A 26,900-nucleotide genomic window follows, 5' to 3' on the forward strand; every position below is an offset into this window, starting at 1 on the left:
ATAACAATGTTATGCGAATCCAAAACCCACCTTTGTCACCTGCTGAAACTGCATGGAATCAGGGGTGGCAACCGTGTGAAGGCCGTGGCGAACGTGTCGCACACATATTTCACAACGTGGGGGATGCCCCTCACAACCTCAGATGGACCCGGAAGCGTCGAACGCATGCAGAAACGTTTTAGTGAAGAGATCAGAATGACAAATCTCACACAGCACGCTAAATGCCCTTGCCGTGACTTTTGCAACGCACGTAGAAGTAGCTCGCGGAGCTCACGAGTGCAAATTCTCTTATTAGGAAAATCCTGGCACTGCAAACAGCTGAGTGCGCGCTGGTCACGTCTGCTGCTCAGCTCCTTTCCCGCGATTCTCGCAGGGGCGTAACGTTGTTTCTCTTTGCGGGGGGCATGACCCCTAATGTTAAGCCGGCCCCCCACAAATGTTGGACTGCGCCCGGCGTTGTCGAACTTGGTCCCTTAAAATCTCAGCTCTTTAATCCTCGCCCTGATTCACCCTCCACCTAACCCTGAAAACCCTCTGATACACTGAATCACTGACAACGTCACACTCACAAAAGAGTCGCTGCAGCAGATCCACCGAGCCATGAAAGTTGTGTCGTGTATCACTCATACCATGTCATCACCCAGGGAATTTTTGTAGGACGTACCCCACGTGATTCTCTTTTCGGTAGCAGAGGCCTTAGCTGCCTGCCACTTTCCCGTAACACTTGCGCACGTGCCATATGTAATTTTGCGCGCCATCTGGCCGAAGGCGCTTTTAAATTCACCGTGGCTCTAATGTCTCCTCTTGTACACTCAGGATTTGAGGAACCTCACCAATAAAATATAGGGGCGTCAGATTGGTTACGGGTTGTGCCTCATTCGGCTGATGACGCGTTACACAAGCGGGTCAAAAGGTCACGAAGTAGGTTAGGTTAGGTTAGGTAACGGTTGGGTTAGGTTAGGTAAGGTTGGGTTATGTTAGGTTGGGTGAGGGCCATCCTTGAAATTTGGGTATTCGCCGTTTGCTGGAACGAGATGCTTTCTTTTTCGCCATCAGTGTCTTGCTCCTGCTGCCTCCAGAAGCACTTCAGCGCGCCAACGTTCCGCTCGTTGTTTACAGTTGTTTTATCTTCAGCCAGCCGACAAATGCCATCCACTGTCGTTTACCGAATTCTGTTAGCTACTGATGGATTGTGACTTTCTAGGCAACTGGTTTGAGCTCACTGTTTGAAATATGTTAAAAATGTTAAAAAATATGTTTTACGGTTGTGGGATTGGAGCCGACATCCTGCGCGATCTTTCAGGTGGGCTTCGATGAGCCCTCAGTGAGAAAGAAACTTGACTTTTGTAATGCCATCTGATGATCTTTTTTCACTGTATCTTCCCATTTTGTCCTGCATTTATGTTCAGAACCGATCCGTCGCTTAGAAATTTCTCCTGCAGGACCAAAATTGGTTTTCTTCAAGGGACGTATCGGATTTTAAACATAAAACTCTGGTCTGCCTTTGGATAGCCCAATAGATTTCGTTGGCCAGAGCAAATGGTTAGCTTTTGCTTTTATATCAACAAAAACTCAAACGCACGTGCTATTGAGCGAAACGAAAATGCGCGTGCTTGTATGTTATTAGGCTTTGTCGTAAGGGCATCAAATCAGAACATGTTTTTCGCCCTTCAGCCACCGTGTGAACATGCAACATCTATAAACTCATAGGTCACCGTGGCTCATTTCAGGCAGCCAGCTCTACGAGCGTCCCGACATCCACGGTAGTTCTTGTAAATTATATTACCAATGAAATGACAAACAGATTAGTCTAGGTCATGTCATCGGGCACATCGTCAGGCGATACGAAACAATACGAAAAGGAAGCACAAAAGCACGGCTCCGGCCCGGGTCCGAGACCGTCCGTGACCAGCTCCCAGCGCTGTGCATCGGTTTGAAGACTAAGCCGGTGTCGCGAGGACGACGATGAGTTGCTTCAGACGCGGCTGGAAGACGCACTCGTGTTATGGGACCGTGACGCACCCACTGCGCCAGGTGCGCTTCGGTGTTGGTGGGGGGGGGGGGGGCAGTGTTATGGGATGCCGCGCAGGGCTCCAGGCTCTCCCGTCGTGCGACGAGGCGAGGACACGGACAGCTCGCGCTCAGTTTCGCCCTAATCTCCGGGACGCTCGCAGCACGCGCGAAAGGCGACGGGCGTATACAGCTTCCCAGGCGTTTCGAAACAAGCATTCGCCGTACCTTGACAGGAAGAAGCCAACAGATGGCTTCAGCTGGGGCCTATACCAAAGTTCCTAAACCGCCCGGATGCTCGCGTAAGCGACGCTCAACGCCAAATCAACTAGCATTTTGACTAAAAACGCCCTAAGATGACCGTTCCTAAGGCGCTCGTCTAGACATACTCGGCTTACAGCGACCTGGAATCACCAACGAAGCAATGCACTTACACGAAGCTACCTATCCTCTTGAAGTCAGTCGGCACTGGTCCTCGAAAGCTCCGATTAGTGCAGAGATACATCGTGACAAGGAGACTGGAAATGGTTGACACCACATGAGAAACACCGTACATCGAACGCAGCCACGAAGACGCCCCGGCAGCTGGCTCACTACAAGAAGGAGGGGGGCCGGGTGCCCAACGGGCCACCCGGGGCAGACGCCTTGGTGCGGTCCACGTTGACCTGAGCCTGCAGGTGCGGTGGCAGCCGCTCGTACACCTCCTCCGGCACGTCGTCTGAGGAACACGGCAACGCGGTCAGGAGGACGGAAGCTGCCGGGCACGAGCAGATGCACTCCTAATGCAATGGTGGTTCTGAGCGTTACGCCTAACGAAAGTGATGTGTCGGACCAGAAGCCTTTCAGCAGCGAGCTGTTATTGTGTTTCGACAGGCGGTTGTCATGTCCCGCGGAGGACGAAAATGCCTCCAACGCGGCGACAGGGATGGAGTGTCTTCTTACCGTTGCACCTGTACACAAGGTCGGACCAAATGATCATCTCTTGCGAGAAGCAGAACACCCCGATTCGGCCGCCTTTCAGCGTGTTGTCGTAGATGTTGCCCGAGTCCGCCACCAGGTTCTCGCCCTGCAACACGCGCAGTTAACGTCGAACGTGGTCACGTGGTCACGGTCACGTGATCACAGCAATACCTGACGCAAGACCAGCGGAAGCCGCAGCGGGATTTCTTTCCAGATCCGGTATGACGATAGAGTCGGTTCATTTGTGCCGAGGAAGAACCAAACAATGCAGTATTTCAACCGACAGGATTGGCCGTAGCGTCTCCCTGGTGCTAACTGTGGTTGTGAGCTACGCCAGCCTGGTTCCGGCCCGCGCGCGATTTCTGCGGCGGCGCGACGAAGAGCGGCGCACCTCGTAGATGCGCAGCCGGATGAGCCCGATCTGAGGCCGGTGCAGCAGCAGCCAGCGGTAAGCCGTCTTCTCCTTCCAGCCGACGTTTCGCGGGTCCTTCCAAAGCAGCGTCACCTGGACAACACGTCCCGCGTTACGACACAGCGGGGGGCGGGGGGGGGGGGGGGACTACAAGCTCGGCCAGGTCGGCAACGTGAACGGTGGTTTTCGCAGACCAATTAATTTGTCAAGAGATTGGTGCAAGCAGATATTGCAGGTGTGATCTGGAATCCCAATACGACATTCTTCAAAGGAGTGTGTGCTTATCATCGTTGCCGCATCTCAACCTGCTGCTGTTTAGTTATCATTTGACATCATGCGAAACAAACGAGGCATCGGCCAACGCGCTCATCAACGGAGGCTGTACGGCCCCCTTTGCGAAGGGAACGACATGCTGGATCCGATCAAACAGTGGTGGGAGAGCCACCGCAGAAGTGGTGACGTCACGCTGGACCAGCCACCGCAGAAGTGATGACGTCACGCCGGACCAGCCGCGCGCCAGTGACGCGGCTCCTCATCCTGCCTCCTGCCGGCTGACGGCCGACCCTGCTGCTGCGTCTCCGCTGCAGCTCAGCGGGGCCGCTGACCTGGTCGAATGTGTCGCCCGTGTGCCAGAGGGCGTTGCGCATCATCTGGCCGGGCCCGGTGTTGGAGTTGACCACCTTCAGCTGGATGCCGGGCTCGGCTACAGCCCGGAACGGCGTCGCTTGCCAGTAGGTCTGCGTGTTCTTCTTCCACATGACCGTATAGAACTTCTTGTTGTCTTGGTAGCTGGGTGGCACAGGGGATGTGAGAGATGGCGGGCAAATACGGAGGCTTTCAAAAATAATTGAGAGACGCGCTGAGACTTTAAGCGAATTCTTGCTACACAGCGGCCTTGACGCGGTGAGAACTTGACGCTTGACGCTACTTCAAGCTGTAGGAAAGTTACGCCACGGCGGTCCTTGGGATAGCGCCCCACAGATCGCGTCGCTGTGCGATCTTTCGACACGACCTTTGAGCTTGACGGATCGAGTGAGACTTGGCCGTAGGTCCTAGTGAATTAAATTTTCGATGGGCATGTTGTATACAGTGGTTGCTAACAATAAATGCATTACCTGAACACAAATCCGACATAGTCGTCATCTATCTCCGTGTCGACGAAGAACGTGCCTTCAAAGTCCACGCCTGAGAACTTGTGGAACCCTAGAAACACAGATAAATCTCACATCACTCAAGCTTCCAACGACAATTGCAAAAGGCATATCACATTGCAACAGCAGCTTTTCCAGCACCTATTCTAAAACGCACAAGACATGACAGCTCGGTGACCCATTTTTTCAGCTAGAAAGGTAAGCGGCTTACATTCAACCTATTCCATGGAATCGAGAAAGAAAAGAAACAACGTAATCGAAAAGAAATAGAATGAGCCGAAAAGGAGCATTTTGTCAACTGCTGCGTTAGAGGACGAGTTTTGGTTGGAGTGGGAGAGGAGAGTGCAGCCTCACCAACTGCTGCGTGAGAGGACGAGTTTTGGGTGGAGTGGGAGAGGAGAGTACAGCCTCACCGACTGCTGCATTAGAGGACGAGTTTTGGGTGGAGTGGGAGAGGAGAGTACAGCCTCACCAACTGCTGCGTGAGAGGACAAGTTTTTGGGTGGAGTGGGAGAGGAGAGTGCAGCCTCACTGACTGCTGCGCTAGAGGACGAGTTTTGGGTGGAGTGGGAGAGGAGAGTGCAGCCTCACCGACTGCTGCGTGAGAGGACGAGTTTTGGGGGGAGTGGGAGAGGAGAGTGCAGCCTCACTGACTGCTGCGCTAGAGGACGAGTTTGGGGTGGAGTGGGGAGAGGAGAGTGCAGCCTCACCGACTGCTGCGTGAGAGGACGAGTTTTGGGGGGAGTGGGAGAGGAGAGTGCAGCCTCACCAACTGCCGCGTTAGAGGACGAGTTTTGTGTGGAGTGGGAGAGGAGAGTGCAGCCTCACCGACTGCTGCGTGAGAGGACGAGTTTTGGGGGGAGTGGGAGAGGAGAGTGCAGCCTCACTGACTGCTGCGCTAGAGGACGAGTTTTGGGTGGAGTGGGAGAGGAGAGTACAGCCTCACCAACTGCTGCGTGAGAGGACAAGTTTTGGGGGGAGTGGGAGAGGAGAGTGCAGCCTCACTGACTGCTGCGCTAGAGGACGAGTTTTGGGTGGAGTGGGAGAGGAGAGTGCAGCCTCACCGACTGCTGCGTGAGAGGACGAGTTTTGGGGGGAGTGGGAGAGGAGAGTGCAGCCTCACTGACTGCTGCGCTAGAGGACGAGTTTTGGGTGGAGTGGGAGAGGAGAGTGCAGCCTCACCGACTGCTGCGTGAGAGGACGAGTTTTGGGGGGAGTGGGAGAGGAGAGTGCAGCCTCACTGACTGCTGCGCTAGAGGACGAGTTTTGGGTGGAGTGGGAGAGGAGAGTGCAGCCTCACCGACTGCTGCGTGAGAGGACGAGTTTTGGGTGGAGTGGGAGAGGAGAGTGCAGCCTCACCAACTGCCGCGTTAGAGGACGAGTTTTGGGTGGAGTGGGAGAGGAGAGTGCAGCCTCACCGACGGCCAGGCCAGGGTCGCTGTTCATGGTCTGCACGATCTCGGCCCCTTGGTTGTAGATGACCCAGTTCGGGTCGATCTGGGAGTCCGCCGAACGGGTCCAGCACCACCGTCTGGTATGTTCTGGAAACGTCGGTGAGAACGCAGATCAGACGCGGCACTCTGACTGACGGCCGCGAGATCGAATGGGTCGGGACATACTATCACGTGTGGTTTGATTTCCACTGTAGCTGACGTCAGAGATCGAGACATCGGCTGCCATAGCAGCTTCACGGGCAGCAAAATAGTCAATAGTCGGCCAGCCCGCGATCTAACGCGTTGGACGGATTTCTTTATCATGACCGGTGCTACCGGTGTTGTACTTGAAGGCGCCGCCCTCTAATAGCAAATGTTCGACGGCTGGTGTTTACGCTTCATCCATAGTTCGCGCTCGCACTGCGAATAAGCTGCGAGGGCTCCTGAATATCTTTCGGAATCGCAAACACAAATACAATAAAATGAGACGAAAACGCTCATGAAATGGAAGAATGCTTAATCACAGTTGGTCAGCACAGGAAATTGCAAAGGGGTGTCAGTTTGGAACTAAAATATGTTTGAGACTCGCTGTGATTTACGAGTTTATTTCTATATGACGCGAAGAACATGAGCCTGGCTTACTACACCACATAATCTTCAGAAATAATCAGACTATTTCGCTCACGTCTCTTGCCTTCTGACGTTCAATGCGCCATACGCCATGCGTAATCTCGCGGCGCCGCCGTCCCGGCCCGCCCGACGAGACTAGCGCGAGCTCCCCCACCTCCACCCTGAGGCCAACCCGAGCCTCCCCGCTCTCCGCCTCGCCTACCGGCGTCCAACACTCACCTGAAGTCGGTGGAGTAGATGCGCGAGTTGTTGGGACAGTTGTCGTACTCGTTGGGCACCTTGTCGCCGTCGTTGTCCTTGTCGCAGGCGTCGCCGCGGCCGTCTTTGTCCCGATCCTCCTGACCCGGGTTTTTGATCAGCACGCAGTTGTCGCTCACGTCCGGCACGCCGTCGTTGTCGTCGTCGTCGTCGCAGGCGTCGCCGATGTTGTCGTCGTCCGAGTCGACCTGGTCGGCGTTCGGCACATCGGGGCAGTTGTCGATGTTGTTCTGGACGCCGTCCCTGCGGCCCGGCACAGATGTTTGACCTCGCTAGCCGAGCGCGTGGAGCGCGGGCGAAACGAGACAAAGTTCGCGGGGTGAGAAACGAAACTTTCAAATGGTTTGTTTTGTGCCAACAATGACTCGTTTTATGCCAATAAATTTGTATGTCAAGAACGTCTTATACCAAGGAAATTCTAAGTGGGTGGCTGTGAAAGAAGACAGTCACCGTGCGTTTTTGTACCATGTATCAGGCTGCATTAACGACACGGTTTCCTGTTTTGTTCCGTGAGTGACGAAAACTGGTCAGCTTTCGACTAAGCGACAGCAGTAAGAAACACTTGAGTCTAATTCGGGTGAGCGAAGAATGACTTCCCTTCCGATCTCAGCACCTCGCCTCTAACGACATCTGTCATCTTCAGCGGCCAGAATGTTACCTCAAACGAACACCACACTCAGAACATCACAGATGCTTTCGTACTTCTCCCACGGACGCTTACTCTGAGGCGCGACCAGCCGCCGCCGCCCCTCCCCCTCACCTGTCCTTGTCGTCGTCGGTGTCGCAGACGTCGCCCACCAGGTCACGGTCCTCGTCCTCCTGACCCGGGTTGGAGGTGGTCGGGCAGTTGTCGCATACGTCACCGAGACGGTCGTTGTCCGTGTCGCGCTGGTCCGGGTTCGGAATCTTCGGGCAGTTATCGCGCTCGTTGATAATACCTGCCGGGCGCCGGGGTGCACGGTTAGTCCCCAACACTGCCCAGACACCGTCTCTCGCACGTGACCGGCGCCCCGCGTCACCGCCCCGCCCGCGAGCCGCCGGCTACGGCGTCACTTGCCGTCGTCGTCGATGTCCTCGTCGCAGACGTCGCCCTTGCCGTCCTTGTCGGTGTCCTCCTGGTCGAAGTTGGGGATGGTGGGGCAGTTGTCGCACACGTCGCCCTGCCGGTCGGGCCCACCCGTGTCCGTGTCCTGCTGGTCCGGGTTACCGACCAGCGGGCAGTTGTCCTGCAAGGGCCGGCGGCGGTCAGGCGGGCCCGGCGGCGGTCAGGCGAGACCGGTGGCGGCGGCGGCAGCTACCGCGGCCCGCGCGCCGGCCGCCTGCCGGCTTTAGTTGGCACGCCTCGGCCGGCAGTGCTGCCAAATCTTAGCCCGGAATTTGTTGACAAAACGGGATTGTTGCCTGAATGTTTTACCATGCGTTATCATCGGTTTTACTTCTTCTTCAATGCTACCTCCAGCCATGGATGTGGCGCTTTCATTACGTGCATCTAGGTTTTGATTGCAATGAGTGCAAATGCTGCAGATCAATGCAATCATCAGTGACGTTAACAGTATGACAATTTCACATCTGCCTACATTTTCATAACCGAGAATGAAAGCCAGCGTTGAATTCACGTCGCGCAGGACAATTTGGACCGAACGCAGGACACCATCGTGTAAAGGGATGCACCTTAGCATTTATCAAGCAAGCTTATTAGGGAGACAAAGAATAGCATGTTGCATAGCAAATACACACATTTGCCATATCTGTATGAGCCACGGACATTACCGGTAAGAACTGCCTATGCATAGGAACCAACAACAGACCACATAAACACCACACACGCACCGCCACCTATTCACAGTCTGAACAGGCATCGCAGTTGTCAAAACAGCTCTTTGCACAGAGGGATACACGAGCTCAAACCTCCTGGTGAATCAAAAACAACACAGACCGACAAGCGAGCTAACCTCTCACACGGTACACACGCACGAGCACGCCACCACGGTAAGCACATCCCTGCCAAGAGCACCGGAGTTAATCACAAGACGCCTCGAAGCGTCAGCTGCGGCAGGCACACTGTGGCAGTCAACAGCCGGGCGGAGCAGCCAGCGGGAGACCTCTCTCGGTCACAGACCGCGTGCAGCAGGCACACATACACACAGGGGCGCCGGCGCCTCCGCCGCGCTCTTTCAAGGCCGGAAGGCATGTGGCAGTCGGTGGCGGCGCGGAGCTAGCGCGCGCGCTCCTGGACACCCGTCTGGTGCGTGTTCTTTTACTGGTGTTTCGTTTCGCTCTGCTTCGTGTTTTATCGCATCCCCCCCGCCTTAAATATTACGTGATCTTATCTGTCAATTCAATGTCCGCAACACCGAAATGTCTGTGTACCCGCAATGTTAACGATTCTTTGCATATTCCTTGGCTTGAATTTACCGCGATCTCCACCGTATAATGGCGTTATGCTTGATTGTAACCTGCGCAGCGTTCAAACAACAACATTCTTCTCTCTACCAAATATGCCCACGCTACCGAATTTCAACACGAATTTCTTTACGAGCACGTAATCCAGGCAGCACTTCAGAGCATACAACCGACCATTTTGAAATAACGAAATGTGTGCGCGAATATCAGTACATGAATCGGACGTCGGCATCCGTTCTACACAGGACATTCGCTTCGGTTTAGCATTAAAGCTTACCGCCACGGACCCTGGTGTAACAAAGCGCAAATTTTCCCAATTCATTAATCAAAGTGCCTTCAGGGAGCGGTTGTAACGGACACGGTGCAACAAGCCACGCCCATCGGCGCATCCAAACAACCAGCAGCCAATGGGTGGCGTCCCTGCAGCCGGTGAGCCGCACAGCCTTTGTACAAACAGAAGCACAGAGCACGAAGCGGTGTGGAGCCGCGCCGTCAGGCTCTTCCGCTTACCCAGCCTGGCATGGAGCTGTTGTCCGGCTAGAAGAACGGCAGCGGCAAAGGTCAGCCGACCCATTCATCACGTTCACGCGCTACGGCACTGTCGACGGCATGCCTAACCTGCAGGCCTACCCCAGAGCTCAAGACTAGCAGGAGCGAGGAGGTATATGAATCATGAAACTGGGAGACTGCTATGTAAAAGAGGAGACAGAGGAAAATGACGTTGGGAATGGATAGCGTTAACATGCTTTTTGCTCAGAGATCAAAGATCGTAATGTTCAAAGGACATATTTGGATCAGAGTCAAAGCTAACCCGTGACACACTTGGGGGGAGAGCCCGTACATATCTCTAAAATGGACAGCGTGAGCCATACCCAAAGTGGCATGAGTCCCGGAGTCTCTACAATAGAGGACGAGCCACTGCCGTCCGTGCTAAACCCCTACGTGTTTCGCTTCACCATGTGCAAGCCTCAAACGCAAGCAAATCACTACGAGCGTCTAATTCACACGACACTACCCGTGGCGTAGCGGTGATGTGTGGTTACGTGCCGTGCGTGTGCCTCTCCCGCTGGCTGCAGGTCAGGTCAGGAGCCGGGTCAGTGGCGACGTACCGGTCCGTTGGGCACGCCGTCTCCGTCGGCGTCCGGGTCGCACGCGTCTCCGATGTTATCCCCGTCGGCGTCCTCCTGGCCGGAGTTGGGTGTGTAGATGCAGTTGTCCTGCGGCACACGGGCCGTTCGTGACGGTTATGAGGGACCGTGCAGCACCGCGTGAGATCCGGACATTGGACGTGACGCCAGTCAATTGTTACATGATTTCATCCGCATACAACTATTGTGCATGCAATCAAGACTGATCTGGAACACAGCAGAAGCTGGCCCTGAGCCACAACATGAACTGGGCTGGAGCCACAGCATAGACTGGCCGTGAGACACAGCGTAAACTGGCCCAAGCCATAACATAGACTGGCAGTGAGCCACAGCGTAAACTGGCCCGAGGCACAGCATTAACTGGCCTGAGACACAACAAAACTGGCCGCAGCACAAGCGCCGGCAGCAGTCAGGGAAGAGCTCAACGCGTGTCCTTGTGGCGGCTCATGACACTGTCTCAGTCGGAGGCAGAGCGCACGGCGGCGCCCGGGCCTGCAGCGCCGGGGCTTGCCAGTGCCTGCCCCGGAAATGAGGGGGGGGGGGGGGGGCGGGGCGACCGACGCCCGACCTGTGGCGCTGGGGTCCGCCAGTGTCGGCTGCGAGACGGGGGGGGGGGGGGGGGGGGGGGGGGCAGCCGACAACGGCGCAGCGCGGCACTGACCTGCACACAGCGCCGGTCCGAGCAGCTGAGGCTGATGTCCGGGAAGCCGTCCAGGTCAGTGTCCGGCGCGCACATCTTACCGTTGCCGGCCCACCCAATCTTGCACTGGAACAGAGGGGCAGAGGGTCGTGTGAGAGACCTTGAACCCACAGCTGTCCACGCGCACTGACTTGCAGCTGTGATATGTACGCTTCAAGGGACACCCCAAGCTTTCCGGTGGCGCCTAGTTAGCATTGCGCTGGTTTGTTTTCCTTCCTGACAGCCGAAGGTTGCTGAGCCTGAAGCGTAAGTCAAGTCACTTCAGTCAACTCAGCATGACAGTAAGACCGAAACACTGTCTCCGACGAAGCCCTTCCGCTCGGAACGCGCGCTCGACTTCCGCCGGGCCTGGCAGCCCCTCTGCGCTGACCTTGCAGATGTAGCGGTCGGAGCCGTACGGCTTCTCACACTCAGCGTTGCCATCGCACTGCGTGCCGTCCGGGCAGAGGCCGGGGCGGTTGCGGCACCCGACCGTCTGGTTGCCCACGAAGCCCTCGATGCACTCGCCGCAGTAGAACGAGCCCTCGGTGTTGACGCACTGCGAGTTGGCCACGCAGCGACCCTCCTCGCACTCGTTGATGTCGTAGCAGCGCTGATGGTTGTAGCGCGCGTACTCCAAGCCCACTCCCTGTTTGGAGGGGTGGAAGTTATGATAACCCGGTTGCTAACGGTGTGTCATGCGTTTCTTTCTGGTGGGAAACCTTCATCTTTTCCACTTCTTCACGCGTTTGAGAAGAAACTACGGGGGAACGATGCAAAACCTATTTGATCATGAAGAAGTGGTCTTGAAGTCTTGAACTCAAGGTCAGAAGGAATGCATGTAATACCAATGGATCTAATGCGCAATGGCAATAATGTTAACACAAAGACATGCACACGAAGAAATACAACTGAACCGGGTAGTTGACATATTGAACGGTAACAATTAAGCCATTCGAACACGAGTGAGCTCCTTCCCCAGAAAATGCGAAAAACATATAAAGTTGGCGAATGACGCCTGCAGCCTCCCGCGTCGTCGGCCGCAGCTCACCTGGACTCCCTGGCTGCCGGTCATGCCCGGAGGGCAGGGGCCGCACCGGTAGCCCGCCGGGCGGTTCTGACACCGTACCCGCGGGTCGCAGGGCAGCGCCCGCGCGCACTCGTCAATGTCGCGGCAGTCCACCACCGTCACCCTCGTAGCCCTCCGGGCATGGGCCGCAGCGGTAGAACGGCGAGTTGGGCATGTTCTGACACTGGACACCTGGCGGCCGAGTAGGTAACTGAAGGTAGCTAGGTGACGCTGATAGCGCAGTCTACAACTCCGGGCGGCTGATCCAAGCGATCGGCTGATTCGTGTCGGTGGAGCATGCATCGTCAATGAAACCAGCTGGAGACGGGGCTGCCACCCTCGTTACATGTCCCTCTGTGACGGCGCTCGCGGCGCGCGCACTGGGGGTCGCACAGCGCACATGCAGGGCCCGTCGCCAGCTGTTATACGATACACGACGCAGTCGTACGGAGGCCGGAACAGGTGCACATCTGCATCATCCCACCAGTTTAGCGTGGGCGGGGCAAGTGATTGACGCTGTTCGTAGCTTGAGTCGTATTATTCAAATCGGTGCGCTGTAGCACTCTGCCTTTCTCCGACAACGGGTGCCATCCGCTGACGATGCACGATGCACGGCACGATGCCCGGCTGTGATAATTGAAATAGGCCGTATCATGTTTCGACGTTCATAAAGGGTAATTTGTTGTTCGGATTAGCAAACACTCGTGGATTCTGTGAGCAGACAAGTAACCAAATAAAGCATTTTAGACGGCCTCTGTCATCAACCTGTTTTCCCTTCTAATTTTTTTTCTCCCCCTCTTCATCTCGTTCCCCTTATCCTTCTATCGACCCAGTGCAGCCAAGACATATCAATTTGCATGTGGACGGCGGAGAATGTCAGGCAGGCAGACGCATCTTAGAGGTTGGATAAAAAATACGCTTTTCTCTAAGCAGTTCCCTATCGCGTCCTTTATTTATCGGACAGGCTATTTCAGAAACTGTGCCTCTCTGTTCATAAATTTCCGTTCAGTGCCCATTTTTTACTTATGTGGAAGGCTGTATCATATTTTCGCCTTCAGACTTTCATTGTCTTCCCGCGACGACGGAATTGAGCAGCCTCTGTCCGACGCGCTGCATGCAGTTCGAGCAGTGCTGAAACACGTTCGACTAGACGACCACGGGATTTGCGCATATGGTGGGTTGTGACAGCCTTTTGCACCAGCTATTCGATGGACCGGTCCACGACTGCGGCATCGAGGAGTGTATCTGTTCCCGTGATCACCTTCACCTGCAACCGCTCCTCCCAGCACTTAACCCAGTGATCCCCGCGCTCAGTGTGTGTGTGGGGGGGGGGGGGGGGAGGGGAGGGTGACATCGATGAGAGGTCGTGACCCGTGACCTGAGAGTAGGCGGACGTAACCCACCTTGGAAGCAGGGCTGGCGGTCGCAAGCGTTGATGGGCTGGCAGTCGCGACCGTCCCCGGTCATGCCCGTCGGGCACGGGCCGCATTTGGCACCGTTGGCCGTGTCGTAGCACCGCACGCCTGCAGCGGCGGCGGAGCGCAGTGTTATGGACGACTACTGCCGCACGCACTGCCGAATGTGGGTGGCAACGGGATCAACGGCGCACCTGCGCGTTAATATTACTTTCCAGAGTTGGCAACGTAGCAATTTGTCCAGGTGTCCACCACTCCAAAGAAATCATACTTACAGCAAACTCGACCCTTTTTTATTGAACGCGCGTGATATTGGAAGGCCTGGTACTGAAGCATCCCGTTTGCATAATGCACAGCTCGTCAAAATGCCCGACAAACACCTGCTTAATCATTGCAACTACGCCGTTCCCACGCGTTTGCCTCCAACTGAAAGGAGTCGCGCTCAAATTAATCAACGCGATGGAGGCACTCAGGTGCGAGCGTCACCCACCATTGAAGCAGGGCCGGTCGGCGCAGGTGAGACCCTGGCGGCACGTCCGGCCGTCGCCAATGTAGCCGCGCGGACACGGGCCACAGCGCACCCCGTCCCGGTCCTCCACGCACTGCACGCCCGGGAAGCACGGCGACGGGTTGCACGTCTCCTTCCCGCCTGAAATTGCGGACGGGTCGAGTCAGGAGGTTCACAGGCCGAGGCACTGCCCGTCGCAGGGACGGGACGAGGTGACGCGGGGCTCACCCGCGTAAGGGCGGCCACCATTGCGCGAGCGGAGTAACAGGACCACCGGATCGGTCGAGTCAGACGCATGCTCGGACCCGGTCCCTGTGCCCTCCGCCTGGCTCCAGACGTAGCTGAGTCATCGGCTGCCGGATGGTGTCCAGCGAGTCGGCCGCTAATCGGTCCTGGCTCCCTGGCGACGAGTCCAGCACCGCTCACAACCGGCGTCACGTGACCACCGGGCGGCGCCTCGGCCGCAGTCACGTGACCGGGCCGGGTCGGTGTCGGACCGGATTGCTGTGTACCGAGGCGGAAGCGGCTCTGCGCGGCGGGCCATGCACGGAAGAGGGTCCGGCACAGGCCGCCGTGGATCGCCGTCACCGCGTCACAAGGGGGCATTCGATCGGCGGGCAGCGGCAGCAGCCTGTCCGCAACGGCGGCCGAGAACACTGGAACATCTACCAAGTAAATTTCTGGGTGCTTCGACTGTTGATAGTCTTTTCAAGCGAACGCTGTCTGCTGTACCCGTGGGATTGCAGCATACAGGTGAATTACATTGAAATGGCGTCTTCGGGGAAGCATGGCGTGCAATTTGTGACGGTACGCCGCAAACAAATAAAACGCAATGTCTGTGGTCTCGTGGATCTAGCCAGCTGTCCAGGGAAGATTCGTCAGTTTGGCATCTGAAGGATCAGACTCCGTCAAAATGTTACTTTTGAGTGGTGGTAATTAGGACAGCAGCCATCACGACGTTCGTGGCATTTAGCACCCAGTCTAGACGTAGTCATTTAGACCTGCACTGCTGCAGCGCAGACCAAGCACTGCCCTTGCCTCTCAGCAAGCTGCAGAGTGCAGAGTGCACACCAAGGCGGGGGTGGGCGGCGGGGCGGGGGCGACCAATGACTTCTCCCGGCAGCACCAGCTGGCGAGATTGCGGGCCGACAAGCCGGCGGAAGGACGAGTCGAGCCACCACAGAGCCCAGATAATCACAGGGCAGAGTCGCACAGAGCCACGGAGTCACGGCGCCGAGCCAGCACGCGCACGCGCCGCACGAGGCGCCACGCTGTGCGCGCTCGCGGCGGCGGGACTCACTGGGCCGGCATGCCTCGCAGTTCTCGAGCACCTGTCGGATCTTGGCTGTCTCGGAGCGCTGCTGACCCATCTCGGTGCGCAGCTCCTTGATCGACTCGATCAGCTCGGCCAGCGTCTTGATCAGCAGCGAGTCGCGGTCGTCGTAGTCATTGACCGGCTGGTCGCCTGGCGTTGAGGTCACGGGTCAAGCGAGGCTGGCACGCGAGCCGCGCGAAGGCGATGGTCGTCGAGTGACACGCTACAAGGCAGCGGCGCGGATAACGCCTGTCTTGGGTAATTGCTGCCTGCGTCGCGTGGAGATAGCGGCGAGTGAATATCTAAGATAGCGACTGACACAGGAGGACAGCGTCCTCACATTTAGGTCCCGTCAGGACGCGGGGTGCGTGACTGCTGCCCAGAAAACCTGACCACTGGTTGGATCGATACATGTGCACCCTGGACGGGAGGCGACAATCATGGCGACAACATTCGAAGTACGCTGGTGCTGGTGTTCACCAGACACCGGCAGCCAACCCCTCGCGGTTGCACGAGCTGCAGTTTGGCAACGACATTTTCATGCTACTTGTTCGGCGCAATTGCCAGCATTCAATTCCAAAACAAATATACTTGTCTCGCCGAGAACCAGCCAGCTCGCCGTCGCTGCCATACCCGGAGCGTCACGCGGCGGCTGTCCTCCCGGGCGACGCTAACGACAGCGCCGCTGCGCGGCTCAGGCGCCCACCGTGACGTCAGAGGACCGGCCTGCGGTCCCTCGGCCGCCCACTCACCTCGGTCCCCTGGCTTAATCACGTTCAGGGGCTGCGTGAATTGGGGGCAGTTCTGGGCCGGGTAGCGGGAGCGGCAGCGCGTGCGGCGGCGCGGCCGGGCCCTGTCGCCGTCACCTGACCAACCACAGGGGGCGTCACCGGGACGGAGGCAGCCGCCACCGAAGCGGACCGGACCGGACCGGACCGACCGGACCGGGCCGGACCGGACCGCCGGCGACAGGCGGCGCCCGCATCGTCCTCCACACCGCCAGACCAGCGGAACCCACTGGCCATGCCAGGCATGCTGTGCCATGTTTGCTGAGAGCAAGTGATGCGAAGTGACGAAGTTCTGAAACCTGCAGCGGGTTTCCTGGCCAGGCGGTGGGATGAACGAGTGCTGCGAGCGTACAGTCCAGGTGTGCCTCAAGCAACCACATTCAGTGCTCCCAACGTGTACCCGGGCCAAGACGCCAACAGTGCGCCGCGCTGAGTGTGCCGCGACAACCCGCGTGTGCCGCGTGCCATCGTAGGTGCACAGTGCATTCGCAGTCGCATTCACCTACCCCAGGCGTGTAGCGTTCCTGCTCATGCTGGCCGACCGAGCGGTGCGGGCCGGCGCGCCCGGCGGCCGTGCGCTCCGGCTCCGGCCACCGGGACGTGCTGCGGCCAGTACGCCGATCTCCAGACGTGCTCAGCTGGGCCGGGGTCGGCGGCGGACCGTCCGACCCCGGCCCAGCCACGAAGCGGCTACTCTCAGCAGTCTATACAGCGGGCTACGCCCCGGTCGTGCAGAGTATGTGTGTATGTGCTGATCACAGCCCCGCGTCACCCTCCAGACACCGCTCCTAATAAGCCACGGCGCCAGCTTTCCAGCGGTCGCCGCCGGGAGGCGGGGAGATTCCCCGATCTCCTGTTCAATTCCTCCGAGTCAGCCGGCCCATGCATTGATTTGTCGGCGCGGTAGATCCACGGAATGATACGCTGGAAGCCGGCGTCTGCTGGAAAGCTCGCCCCGCCCGATCTAACAATACAGAGACCTGCGCGAGCCAAGCGACATGCACTAACAGAACCGGAAGATGGGCCGCCGCGGGTGCCGCCCGCCCGGAGAGCGCGTGTCCCAGTGACGTCACGCCCCGTCCCAGTGGCGTCACTCACCGCGCTCGAACGGGTCTCGCCGCCGGCTGCGGCTGGTGATGGGCGCCTGGATGGCCTGCAGCACGTGACCGGCGCAGCCGTGCTTGTGCAGCACGCTGCTGAGGGACGTGGCGGCGTGCACGCTGGCCTCCATCCTCCGCTCCCGCATCTGACGGGCGGCAGCCATGCTCCAGTCACCCTGCATCGGCGCTCCGCCCAACACGGCCCCCGGTCATACCGGCACATCCAGCCCAAACTGACCTTTCGATCATACCGGCACTCCGCCCAACACGGCCCCCCCGGTCATACCGGCACTCTGCCCAACACTCTGTGGTCATACCAGTGCAACGGGCAAATCCGTCGACAAATGCCCCCCCCCCCCGCATCTGACCCAGATACGCGTTGGACGGACAGTCACGGCTCAGCGATGCCGCCCACTCCGGTCGACACACCCGATCAGCCGACATTCCGGCCGACACGCCCGATCACGCCGCCACTCCGGCCGCCACCACCCGATTATTGCCTGACCTCCGGCCGACACACCCGATCACGCCGACACTCCATCCCACACCACCTCCGGTCATACCAACCCTCTGTCCACAGCGCCATTCCGCCCTCTGTTGTAGCACATGCGTGACATGGGTACGCCCATGTTCATTGTAATACACGTGTGACATGCGTACACATATGTCCACAGTAGCACACGCGTGTCATGGGTACACACGTGATCACTGTCACACGCGTGTGACATGCCTGCACACATGTCCACTGTAGCACACACGTGTCATGGGTACACACATGATCATTGTAAACACACATGTGACACGGGGTGCACATATGTCTACTGCAGTGTGACATGGGTACACACATGGCTGTCACCCACGCAACCCCGGCTGCTGCCTCGCATCCGTGCGAGGAGCGGCACGTGCTCCAGCCATGCTGACGCTCCGCACACTCCCCGGTGTCCGAGCAGACCCGCGCGCCCCACAACGTACTGTGTTTGGTGGAACGGCGAATCCAAACACACACTTTGTCATTAAAAATCTAAGAACAATTTATTATGAATTCCGATGGCTGCTTGTCGTTTCGTTTAGCCGCTGGCTCCATGTGCATTGCCGGCCAAATGCTCTCTGCTTAGACATCTTCAAGGACGATTTTGTTTGCTGTTTGCAAGGATTCACCCCCTCACACGCACACCGTCATGCTCGCGATCACAACGTGTTCACTTAGTTTACTCGTTTGTTATACACTCGTGGGTGGGCTGTTTAGAGCCGTACGTAGTCTGCGCCGACCCCAAACTGTGCCGCGTGGGTCTGTTGACCGTCGCCCCGAACCAGAGCATTACGTCACGATGCGCCGGTGCCATCATGCAGGACGACCAGTCCGGCGGGTGACGTGTTTGCAACGCCCACGACTGTCGATGAGCCGCATCGCGGGATGCCAATTACCAGATAAACTTTGTGGCGCGGTACACATGACAGAAACTGATGTTGTTGTGACGAACACGTCTGACGCATGGCATGGCATGTACTGCAGTTCATAACCACCGATGAAGAGTCAGTTCATAGCCACCGATAAACAGTTTGTTCATAATCACTGATGAACAGCCCCTAATTGGGTCTAATATCGTCCATCTGATTAACTTTAAGCTCACATAATTGAGAGGGTTAAAAGAGCAGCGCACCGGAGGCTGTCTGAAATAACTCATGCTTGCGCGAGGGAACCATAAGCATCCATAGTTTGCACGGTATGTGATCGAACATGTCATCGTGACATACAATATACGGACTGCAAGAACTGCATCTCATGCCCCAGATCACCGGCCATAGTCTCATCCATGGCTCCTGAGCGTGGCTTGATTCATGGACTCAGAATCTGTGACATCAGTACTCCCCGTCCATTGAGCATGATCCGATCAGCGTGCGAGACAACTGAGTAGCCAAGCGCTACAGACATAGGTCACTCAACCGTCCCACCGCTCCTGAGCAGTCTGGTTCAGTCACAGCTCTCCCAGCCTGCTGTCCGGGCTCCTGAGCACAGTCTGGTTTAGCCACAGCTCTCCCAACCTGCTGTCCGGACTCCTGAACACAGTCTGACCGTTCCCCGAGCCTGCTGTCTGTACTCCTGTCCACACCCAGCCTGCCGTCTGTACTCTCGCTAGCACCCAGCCTGGTGTCCGGACTGCCGCCGACACCCAGCCGGTCTCCGGGACGCCGCCGACACTCGACCGGCCACCTGTCGGGGCGACCCCAGCCAGACCTCGCCTGGCCTGTTCAGCCCGGGGGGCGACTCTGGGGCGGCTGGCGGCCATCACCGGCGAGGGGCCGCCACGCCGGCACAATGCCGTCATCAGCAGCGGCGCTATCACGGCCCGGGAGGTCACCCGCCGGCCGTCGGCCAGCGTCAACCGTCCAGCGTATCAGACGCGCGCGCTGCAGCCCGCAGATAGCGGCCACGAGCTGGCCTTCGCGGCCCGCGGGCCCGGGGGCATGTGCCAGTCGACGCGCTGCAGATGCTGCGCCGGCGCTGTGCAGAGTCTGTCAAGTGCTAATACCGGTCAAGTGGTCAGCAATGCACGCATTGTTGGCTCTGGGGCGTGCTTCGATGGTGGGCGATACGGGCCGCCCCCGGCACAAGAGCGGGGCGCCGTCGGTCGCCGGCCGCCCGCCTGTGGCAGTCGCGATCCGCCGGGACCAGCGGCCGGGCGGCAGGGCGGATCTGGACCGGTCTGGCGCGTGAGCAGCGGGGCCAGAGAGGATCTGGCCACGTGCCGCTCCCAATGGAGAGAGATGAATCATCGCCGGTTGTTTTACGACATGTTTAACGGCTATGCCCATTAACGCGGATAAAGAGGGGAGAAATATGTATAACAAGAGGGATGAAGAGAGGGATAGAGAGACAGAAAGAGAGAGAAAGAGAGAAAGAGAGAGGAAAGAGAGAGAGAAAGAGAGAGAGAAAGAGAGAGAGAAAGGGAGAGAGAAGAGAGAGAGAGAGAGAGAGAGAGAGAGGAGAGAGAGAGAGAGAGAGAGAGAGAGAGAGAGAGAGAGAGAGAGAGAAGAGAGAGAGAGAGAGAGAGAGAGAGAGAGAGAGAGAGAGAGAGAGAGAGAGAGAGAGAGAGAGAGAGAAGAGAGAGAGAGAGAGAGAGAGAGAGAGAGAGAGAGAGAGAGGAGAGAGAGAGAGAGAGAGAGGAGAAAGAGAGAGAGAGAGAGAGAGAGAGAGAGAGAGAGAGAGAGAAGAGAGAGAGAGAAAGAAAGAGAGAGAGAGAGAGGCGACAGCGAGAGGGAGGGAGAGAGATAAAGGCAGGCGGCCGCCGCCATGTGACACATCCGACACGGACTATACACGGCCGGCGGCTGGTCTGTCCGGTCACGTGACAGGAGAGCCGCCGCTGTGTGTGGGCTGCAGTCTCCTGGCCGATGGATTACGGCCATAAATAGGCGCAGCTCAGCCCCGATGGTCGCTCCGCCCTCGCTGCCGGCGGACGGCGGGCGACGCCCAGATAGCTCCCCGTGCTGCGACACTGGCGAGATGGCCAGATGGCGTCCTCGGCGACACGGCCGGGCGGCGCGTGCGGCGCCGCGCGCGCTGCCCGCCCGGCGTCCCCCGAGTGTCGGGCTGGGTCTCAGAACGTGGTCGCCCAAATGGTCTGCTGCGTGCACCGCTGAGGTGACCGGGGCGGGTGTCTGTGTGAGACCGCTAGGATTACGTCAGGATGGCTAAATGCCACGATATAAACGGGGGTCAACATCACTTACGAGACCGCTGGACAGGAGCTAAATTTGGTTTCCGTGTGACGTAAGACCGCAGGAGGTCAACCGAACTAAGCGATGTTTCCACGGACCTCTGGTCTGATACCAGCTGAGAACGCGCGTAGTCGAATGACGCTCTATCTCCCAAAGAGCTTTAGCCTACTCCGAGGCCCGGTCGTCTTATCCCGGCTATTGTCTCTCGACAGCCAGCCATCAGCATGCTGCACGGGATCTACTGGCGCGGATCAGTCTCTGATCAGTGGGCACCGCTCTGAACACACAACCTAAGACAATCCGGCATGCCAGGCCGGTGCGTGTTTTAAGGCCGCGCTAAACGGGCATAGGTATGCAATAATGAAACAATTAAACTGATAATTGTTGCTTTTTCTATGCAAATAATTTGGCTTACAGATGACAGGATGATCGTTCCAGTGATCCCTCTGAGTGAACGGGATAGTCCCTTTCGTGTCAGCACTGGGCTGTCCAGATGTTTCCCACAACCCCGACAACCCCCGTTGTGACAACCCCGATGCCCCCTGAGGGTATCCTGCAAGACACCGCGGAGGTGTCCTGAGGGTATCCTGCGAGACGCCGCGGAGGTGTCCTGAGGGTATCCTGCGAGACACCGCGGAGGTGTCCTGAGGGTATCCTGCGAGACGCCGCGGAGGTGTCCTGAGGGTATCCTGCGAGACACCGCGGAGGTGTCCTGAGGGTATCCTGCCAGACACCGCGGAGGTGTCCTGAGGGTATCCTGCGAGACACCGCGGAGGTGTCCTGAGGGTATCCTGCGAGACGCGGGATGTCCTGAGGGTATCCTGCGAGACGCCGCGGAGGTGTCCTGAGGGTATCGCGGAGGTGTCCTGAGGGTATCCTGCCAGACACCGCGGAGGTGTCCTGAGGGTATCCTGCGAGACGCCGCGGAGGTGTCCTGAGGGTATCCGGAGGTGTCCGGAGGGTGTCCTTCGAGACGCCGCGGAGGTGTCCTGAGGTATCCGCGAGACGCCGCGGAGGTTGTCCGGCGAGACGCCGCGGAGGTGTCCTGAGGGTATCCTGCGAGACGCCGCGGATTGTGTCCTGAGGGTTTTCTGCGGCAGCAGCAGATGTGTCCTAAGGGTACCCTGCGAGACGCCGCGGAGGTGTCCAGATGGTCACCCCAGCGTCACCTGTGAGCTATCCAGGTGGCCCTCTGTGTCACCATGGAGTGTGTAGGAGGCTATTGGTGATGCAGCTGGTCGGTGACGCTTTCGATCTCTGACAGCATCGGTCGCGTAGGCCGGCAGCGAAAACCTTGAACTGGCGTTAAGGCAAACGCACACTCTCGATAAAAAATGACGCTGTATTAACGCGATTAAAAACTAGCTGGGTGGTCATAGACTTGAATGGCTGTTGTGCGCCTTTCATTCAAGCTACTGGGCACGAAAGGGAGAAAGAGCGATGGAGAGAGAGAAAGCAATGCAGCTATGCACTTCATCGCCGATGTGCGCCGATGAGGAGTGTGCGGTATAAATAGTCCGGCGGTTCTGACCGGACTGTTTACACCTCCCACCGCCTGACCGACAAACATCCCGAGCGGACCTTTCAATTGCACACGCGCGGCGGCATGTCGCGCGTGATATCACTGCCGATATCCAAACAGCGGCCGTATTTATGGGAAGCGACGGCCGCGTCACGCCGTCCGGCTGACGGCAGCGATGCCATCGGATCAGATACGGGGTCGGGGCGTGCCGGCCGCGCGCCGCGCCGCGCCGCCGGGACCGGCGCGCGTGCCTCGGCGCCAGCCAACCGCGCCGCCGCCCGGTCAGGGTCGCCGCGCAGGGCGGCGCGTCGGCGGACCCGGCCGCACCTGCCGCAGAGCCGTCGGACCGCAGTGGCTTCTGTACGGCGGACGGTGTGGTCATTGTAACGGGGCGTAGCTCGTGACGCCGCGGCGGCGGCGAGACGGCTGACAGACCTTTGCGCCACGCGGCCCGCCGACTTTGAAAGGCCGGCTGATCCGGCCGACGGTCGCCGCCGGCTCAGGCCGCCCTGGGCTTGACGTCAGCAGCGCCGGGGGCTAATGTTGCCACACGCCTGTCACGCGCACGCAGTGTGCGCCGGTCCGGACGGGACAGCGCCGATCACGCCGGCAGAGCCACTCAGTGGGTCATCGCCAGCGCACAATCTCTCTCTGGAATCGCTGTGTGGAATCTGAATCGCTGTGCGGGGAAGTGACGAGAACGCTTCCAAAACGGGTTAGACCGGATCCGGTGGCGGCTGGCGGGGACGGTCGCCGGCCGCCCGACCGGGCCCACCTACGGCGGGCCCTCCCTCACGAGTCGACGGCGGAGTGTCATCACCCGGGCGAGCGCCGCCGGCCGTCCACAGACCGAGCGGTGACCGCCCCTCTCGCATACAGCCGGTGCGGGACGCCGCCTGCCGGTCGTTGATCGCCGCAGCCGCCGCCGGCGTCACCGTCATCGGTTAGCATTAGCTGTCCGCGGAGTGCCAGGTAATGCCGACGTACTGTGCGGTCACCGTCGGCACGCTGCGAGCCATACAGGCCGCACGTCACGCCTCATCACAACCTGCAGCTACCGAGGAGCTCCCACAGACTATACAGCCGCCGCCGACCCGTGCCGCAAGCGGGGATCGGGGCCACCGCGATGATTCGTGATCAATGGGCTCCACCCGGCCGGCGGGCGCGCTGCCTTTTACGGCAAGGTCGGCGGCCGCGCGTGGGCCGGGCAGCCGGGCCCACACCCTCAGTCAGCCGCCGCCCACACCAAGCCGTCTGTCGGGCAGCGCCGCCCGCTGCCCAGCTCCGGCCGGGCAGCTGAGGGCAGCAGGAGGTCGGGCCTGGGCTGCCGGTGGCGGAGTTGGAGGGAGCGCCGCGGTGAAGGCAGGAACGGGGTATTGGGGAGGAGAGCGGGTGGTCACGCAAGTGCAACGCACGCAGTGGGCACCGAAGAGCCGTGTTTGGGCTATAAATCATTCTTTATCGCGTACAAACTGACACTGGAGACCTGGCATTTGAAAGTTATCTAAGGCTTGGTCAAAATGCCTGGCACGACGGCGCTCGTAACGTTTATATCCACTGGGCATGACGTCACGGTTGGGCAAGCTATCGGCTCTGAGCATACACTGCAACAGGTGTGTGACGGATGTACTCCTGCTTAGCGGCAGCCATCAGGTCGGCTGTTGCAACGAAGCGCTGAACTAAGTGGGTGCGATGACATAGTGCAGGGCGAATTAGCTCAGACGCCAAGGCCGACAGGAATGACGCATGAGCAGGCAACACCTTCGGATTGCTGCAGCCGCCTGCTTTCGCGTGCCGGAAATCAGTCGGTCAAATTAAAACTTGTGATTAGTTTTTCTACAATTGCGTATAAGCCTACGGCGCGTATACACATAAGCCAATGGCAAACTGAACTCATGAGATCAACAGGCACACTGGATTATCGTTACCACACCAATGCAGCTCGCACATCCACGCTTTGAACAGATGCACCTCCGGCCACTTTTGCACTTGTGCGGCTTTCCTAAAGGCACGGCTTCTCTGCGCGTTCTTCGACGCTATTGAACATCTCCATCCAGCGTGCAGTGGCTGGCCCCATTGTGGCCACCCTAAGACCGCGCCGTTTGGCAGCTGGATGACAAGTGACAGGCAGGAGCGTGCCTCCTCAGCGGGAGCACGCATTTTACACCCCATCCGCACCTGTGCGGCGCAGCTCGCCGACAAACTGCGCTTGCCACGCTCTGGACGTGCTCTACAAATCAGCGCGGCGGCGGTGCCCGCTCCGCTGCGGGCGGAGAGGGTGGCGCCGCCGAGGTAAGCTCCTCTCCCATTCGTCTGCCCAGGTGTCACGCGGGACGCTCCTGGTGTGCGCGTAAAAAGCCAGGTGGCTGAGCACCCGCGCTCGGGGCGGGTCGCGCACGGGGCGCCTCGTCGTCCGCGCGGGCCCGATCGGAGCGCCGTTTTTGCCGCGAACACGCCGCCGTGCTCCTGTTGCTGTTCTCGTGGGGCGACCCGGAAGGTGTGAGAAATAGAGACGGAGGCTGCGGGCGGAGCTGGGGCGGGCGTTCACTCCTGACGGATGGCTTGTTTTTCCGGCGGGCGGCCGGCGGCGGCGGACCGAGCTGTGGGAGGGTCCCTGACGGGGCGCGGGCGGCGGCGACGGCGGGGCGGCGTCGGGCGGCGGCGGCGGCGGCGACGACGGCGGCAGCGGCGGCCGGGCGGAGGACGTGGGAGAGGCCGGCCGTCGGCGCCGCGGCCCCTGTAGGCGGCAGAGGAACGCCTCGGCCGGCGAGGGCTGCTCGCTCCGGGGGTGCCGGGGCGCGTGGGACTGCTCGGAGCCGCGCCCGGCCGGCCCGGCGGCCGAGCTCCAAACCCGGACCAATTACACCGCGCGGGCCGCGGTCCACTCCCCGGAAATCGCGTTGCATGAGATGGCGGCGGGCGATGATGCAGGCCGCGGAGCTGTCGACGTCACTCACAGCGCCCGGCATCCGCTTTCATCCCGGCCGGCCAACGGCTACTTGGTGTGCATTTGGGCCGTGATTGGTGTAGCTGCGTCCGTTGTTGGATGCGCCCCGCTAATTTATGGCGTCCATTCGATGAGTCGCTTCAGTCGCCCCTTGCAGCCGACCGTGGGAATATCTTTTGGTCGAAATCTGTGTGCAATCTTCGCCAAATTTATACCCACGTATTAAGCTGGCGTGGAGTCATGAAACTGAATTACCCTCGTGAGCGCCGAGAGCCACTTGCCTTGGTGTTTGGGCCCTGATTCACTTCGTCACAGATTGGTTCAATCTCGGCTTCACGACCTGTTTAAGCAGCGGACTGCTTCTAAGGTTGCAATAAAGCTAAAAGTTAACAGTCACGCTAGGAGGTCTGGTTACCGTCACGAGGTGTTCGTTTGACACTCGAATGATAAGACAAGCATACCGCAGTCTAGAAACACTTCGGTAGTTATGTTAGGGCCTTACATCAGCATATGGTTGCAACGGTCATGTAAAGCTAAAAATTTGACATGTCAGACACTCTGGAAACACGTCGGGGTGATAGCTACACAATGTGCAATTTTGCACTGCACGCGCCCTAACAATGCGTATTTTCTAGTTTTCAATTTCATGCGCAGAAATACATGTTGCCTACCAACGATGCATGCATTTCGTATTCGGGCTACCAGCCTCATTCGGACCGACCCAGCGCCCCCCCCCCCCACCCACCGCGGCGGCGCCGGACGAATGTGAGGCATGGCATACCGGGGCAGCTTGCAGCTCCACCCCACCCCACCCCCGCCGCCGAACTCAGCGGACCCTACCGCTCCGGAAACCGGCGCGGACCGCGCGGGCTAACATCCGTGCCGCGTGATATCACGTGTTTATGTCGGGCCACGAACAGACGGTGCCAGGTTTCTGATTGGCCGATAAATGTATACATGCCTGGCAGTATGGCGCGATACCCAATCGCCGAACGTGCGAGCAGGAAACATTGACTGGTAATTGACGTGCAGCCAATTCATTAGCGTTGGCGCAGTGAGAGACAAATGCTCGGCAAATGTGTCCGCGGCTGTCATGTTTCTGAACATCTGCAACCAGTTGTCGGGACGCGAAAGACCAATTTGCCGTACTAAAAAAGACAATTGCCGCACTAAAAAACCAGTTTTCGTGGTTTCAACGGCGTGCTGGCAAAGGCTATTCAATCGTTGATAGACACCTGACAAATTGCCGCATTTCTGAAAGGTAGCTACCGCCATCCGGACAGCATCAAGTTAATCCTTCTGGAAAAAAAATGATGAACGGCTCGCGGCTGCGGTTAAACACCTTATCATGACAGGAACTCCAAACATGCCGATAACATCTCGGCAAGTCTCATCCGGCGCCCATGGCGGCCCGCTTACCACAGTGAGCGCG

The 26,900-nt window shown here is 58.5% G+C and overlaps 1 protein-coding gene across 1 annotated transcript; it reads right to left on the minus strand.

Annotated features, from left to right (window-relative positions):
- Positions 1–1,764: 1,764 nt before the first annotated feature.
- LOC119102562 (cartilage oligomeric matrix protein-like) lies at positions 1,765–26,900 on the minus strand. Its single transcript, XM_037225959.1, is given in 22 exon segments — positions 1,765–1,985; positions 2,605–2,728; positions 2,953–3,076; positions 3,362–3,475; positions 3,988–4,171; positions 4,498–4,585; positions 5,952–6,039; positions 6,041–6,074; positions 6,816–7,097; positions 7,615–7,792; positions 7,912–8,080; positions 10,367–10,474; positions 11,067–11,171; positions 11,476–11,733; positions 12,136–12,267; positions 12,269–12,345; positions 13,557–13,676; positions 14,059–14,217; positions 15,377–15,541; positions 16,144–16,257; positions 17,278–17,425; positions 26,888–26,900. Coding segments are annotated over 21 exon segments (2,781 nt in total). The 5' UTR covers positions 26,888–26,900; the 3' UTR covers positions 1,765–1,975.

Source organism: Pollicipes pollicipes, unplaced genomic scaffold (assembly GCF_011947565.3).
Source record: "Pollicipes pollicipes isolate AB1234 unplaced genomic scaffold, Ppol_2.1 Scaffold_5724;HRSCAF=6776_pilon_pilon_pilon, whole genome shotgun sequence".
Classification (NCBI taxonomy): Eukaryota; Metazoa; Arthropoda; class Thecostraca; order Pollicipedomorpha; family Pollicipedidae; genus Pollicipes; species Pollicipes pollicipes.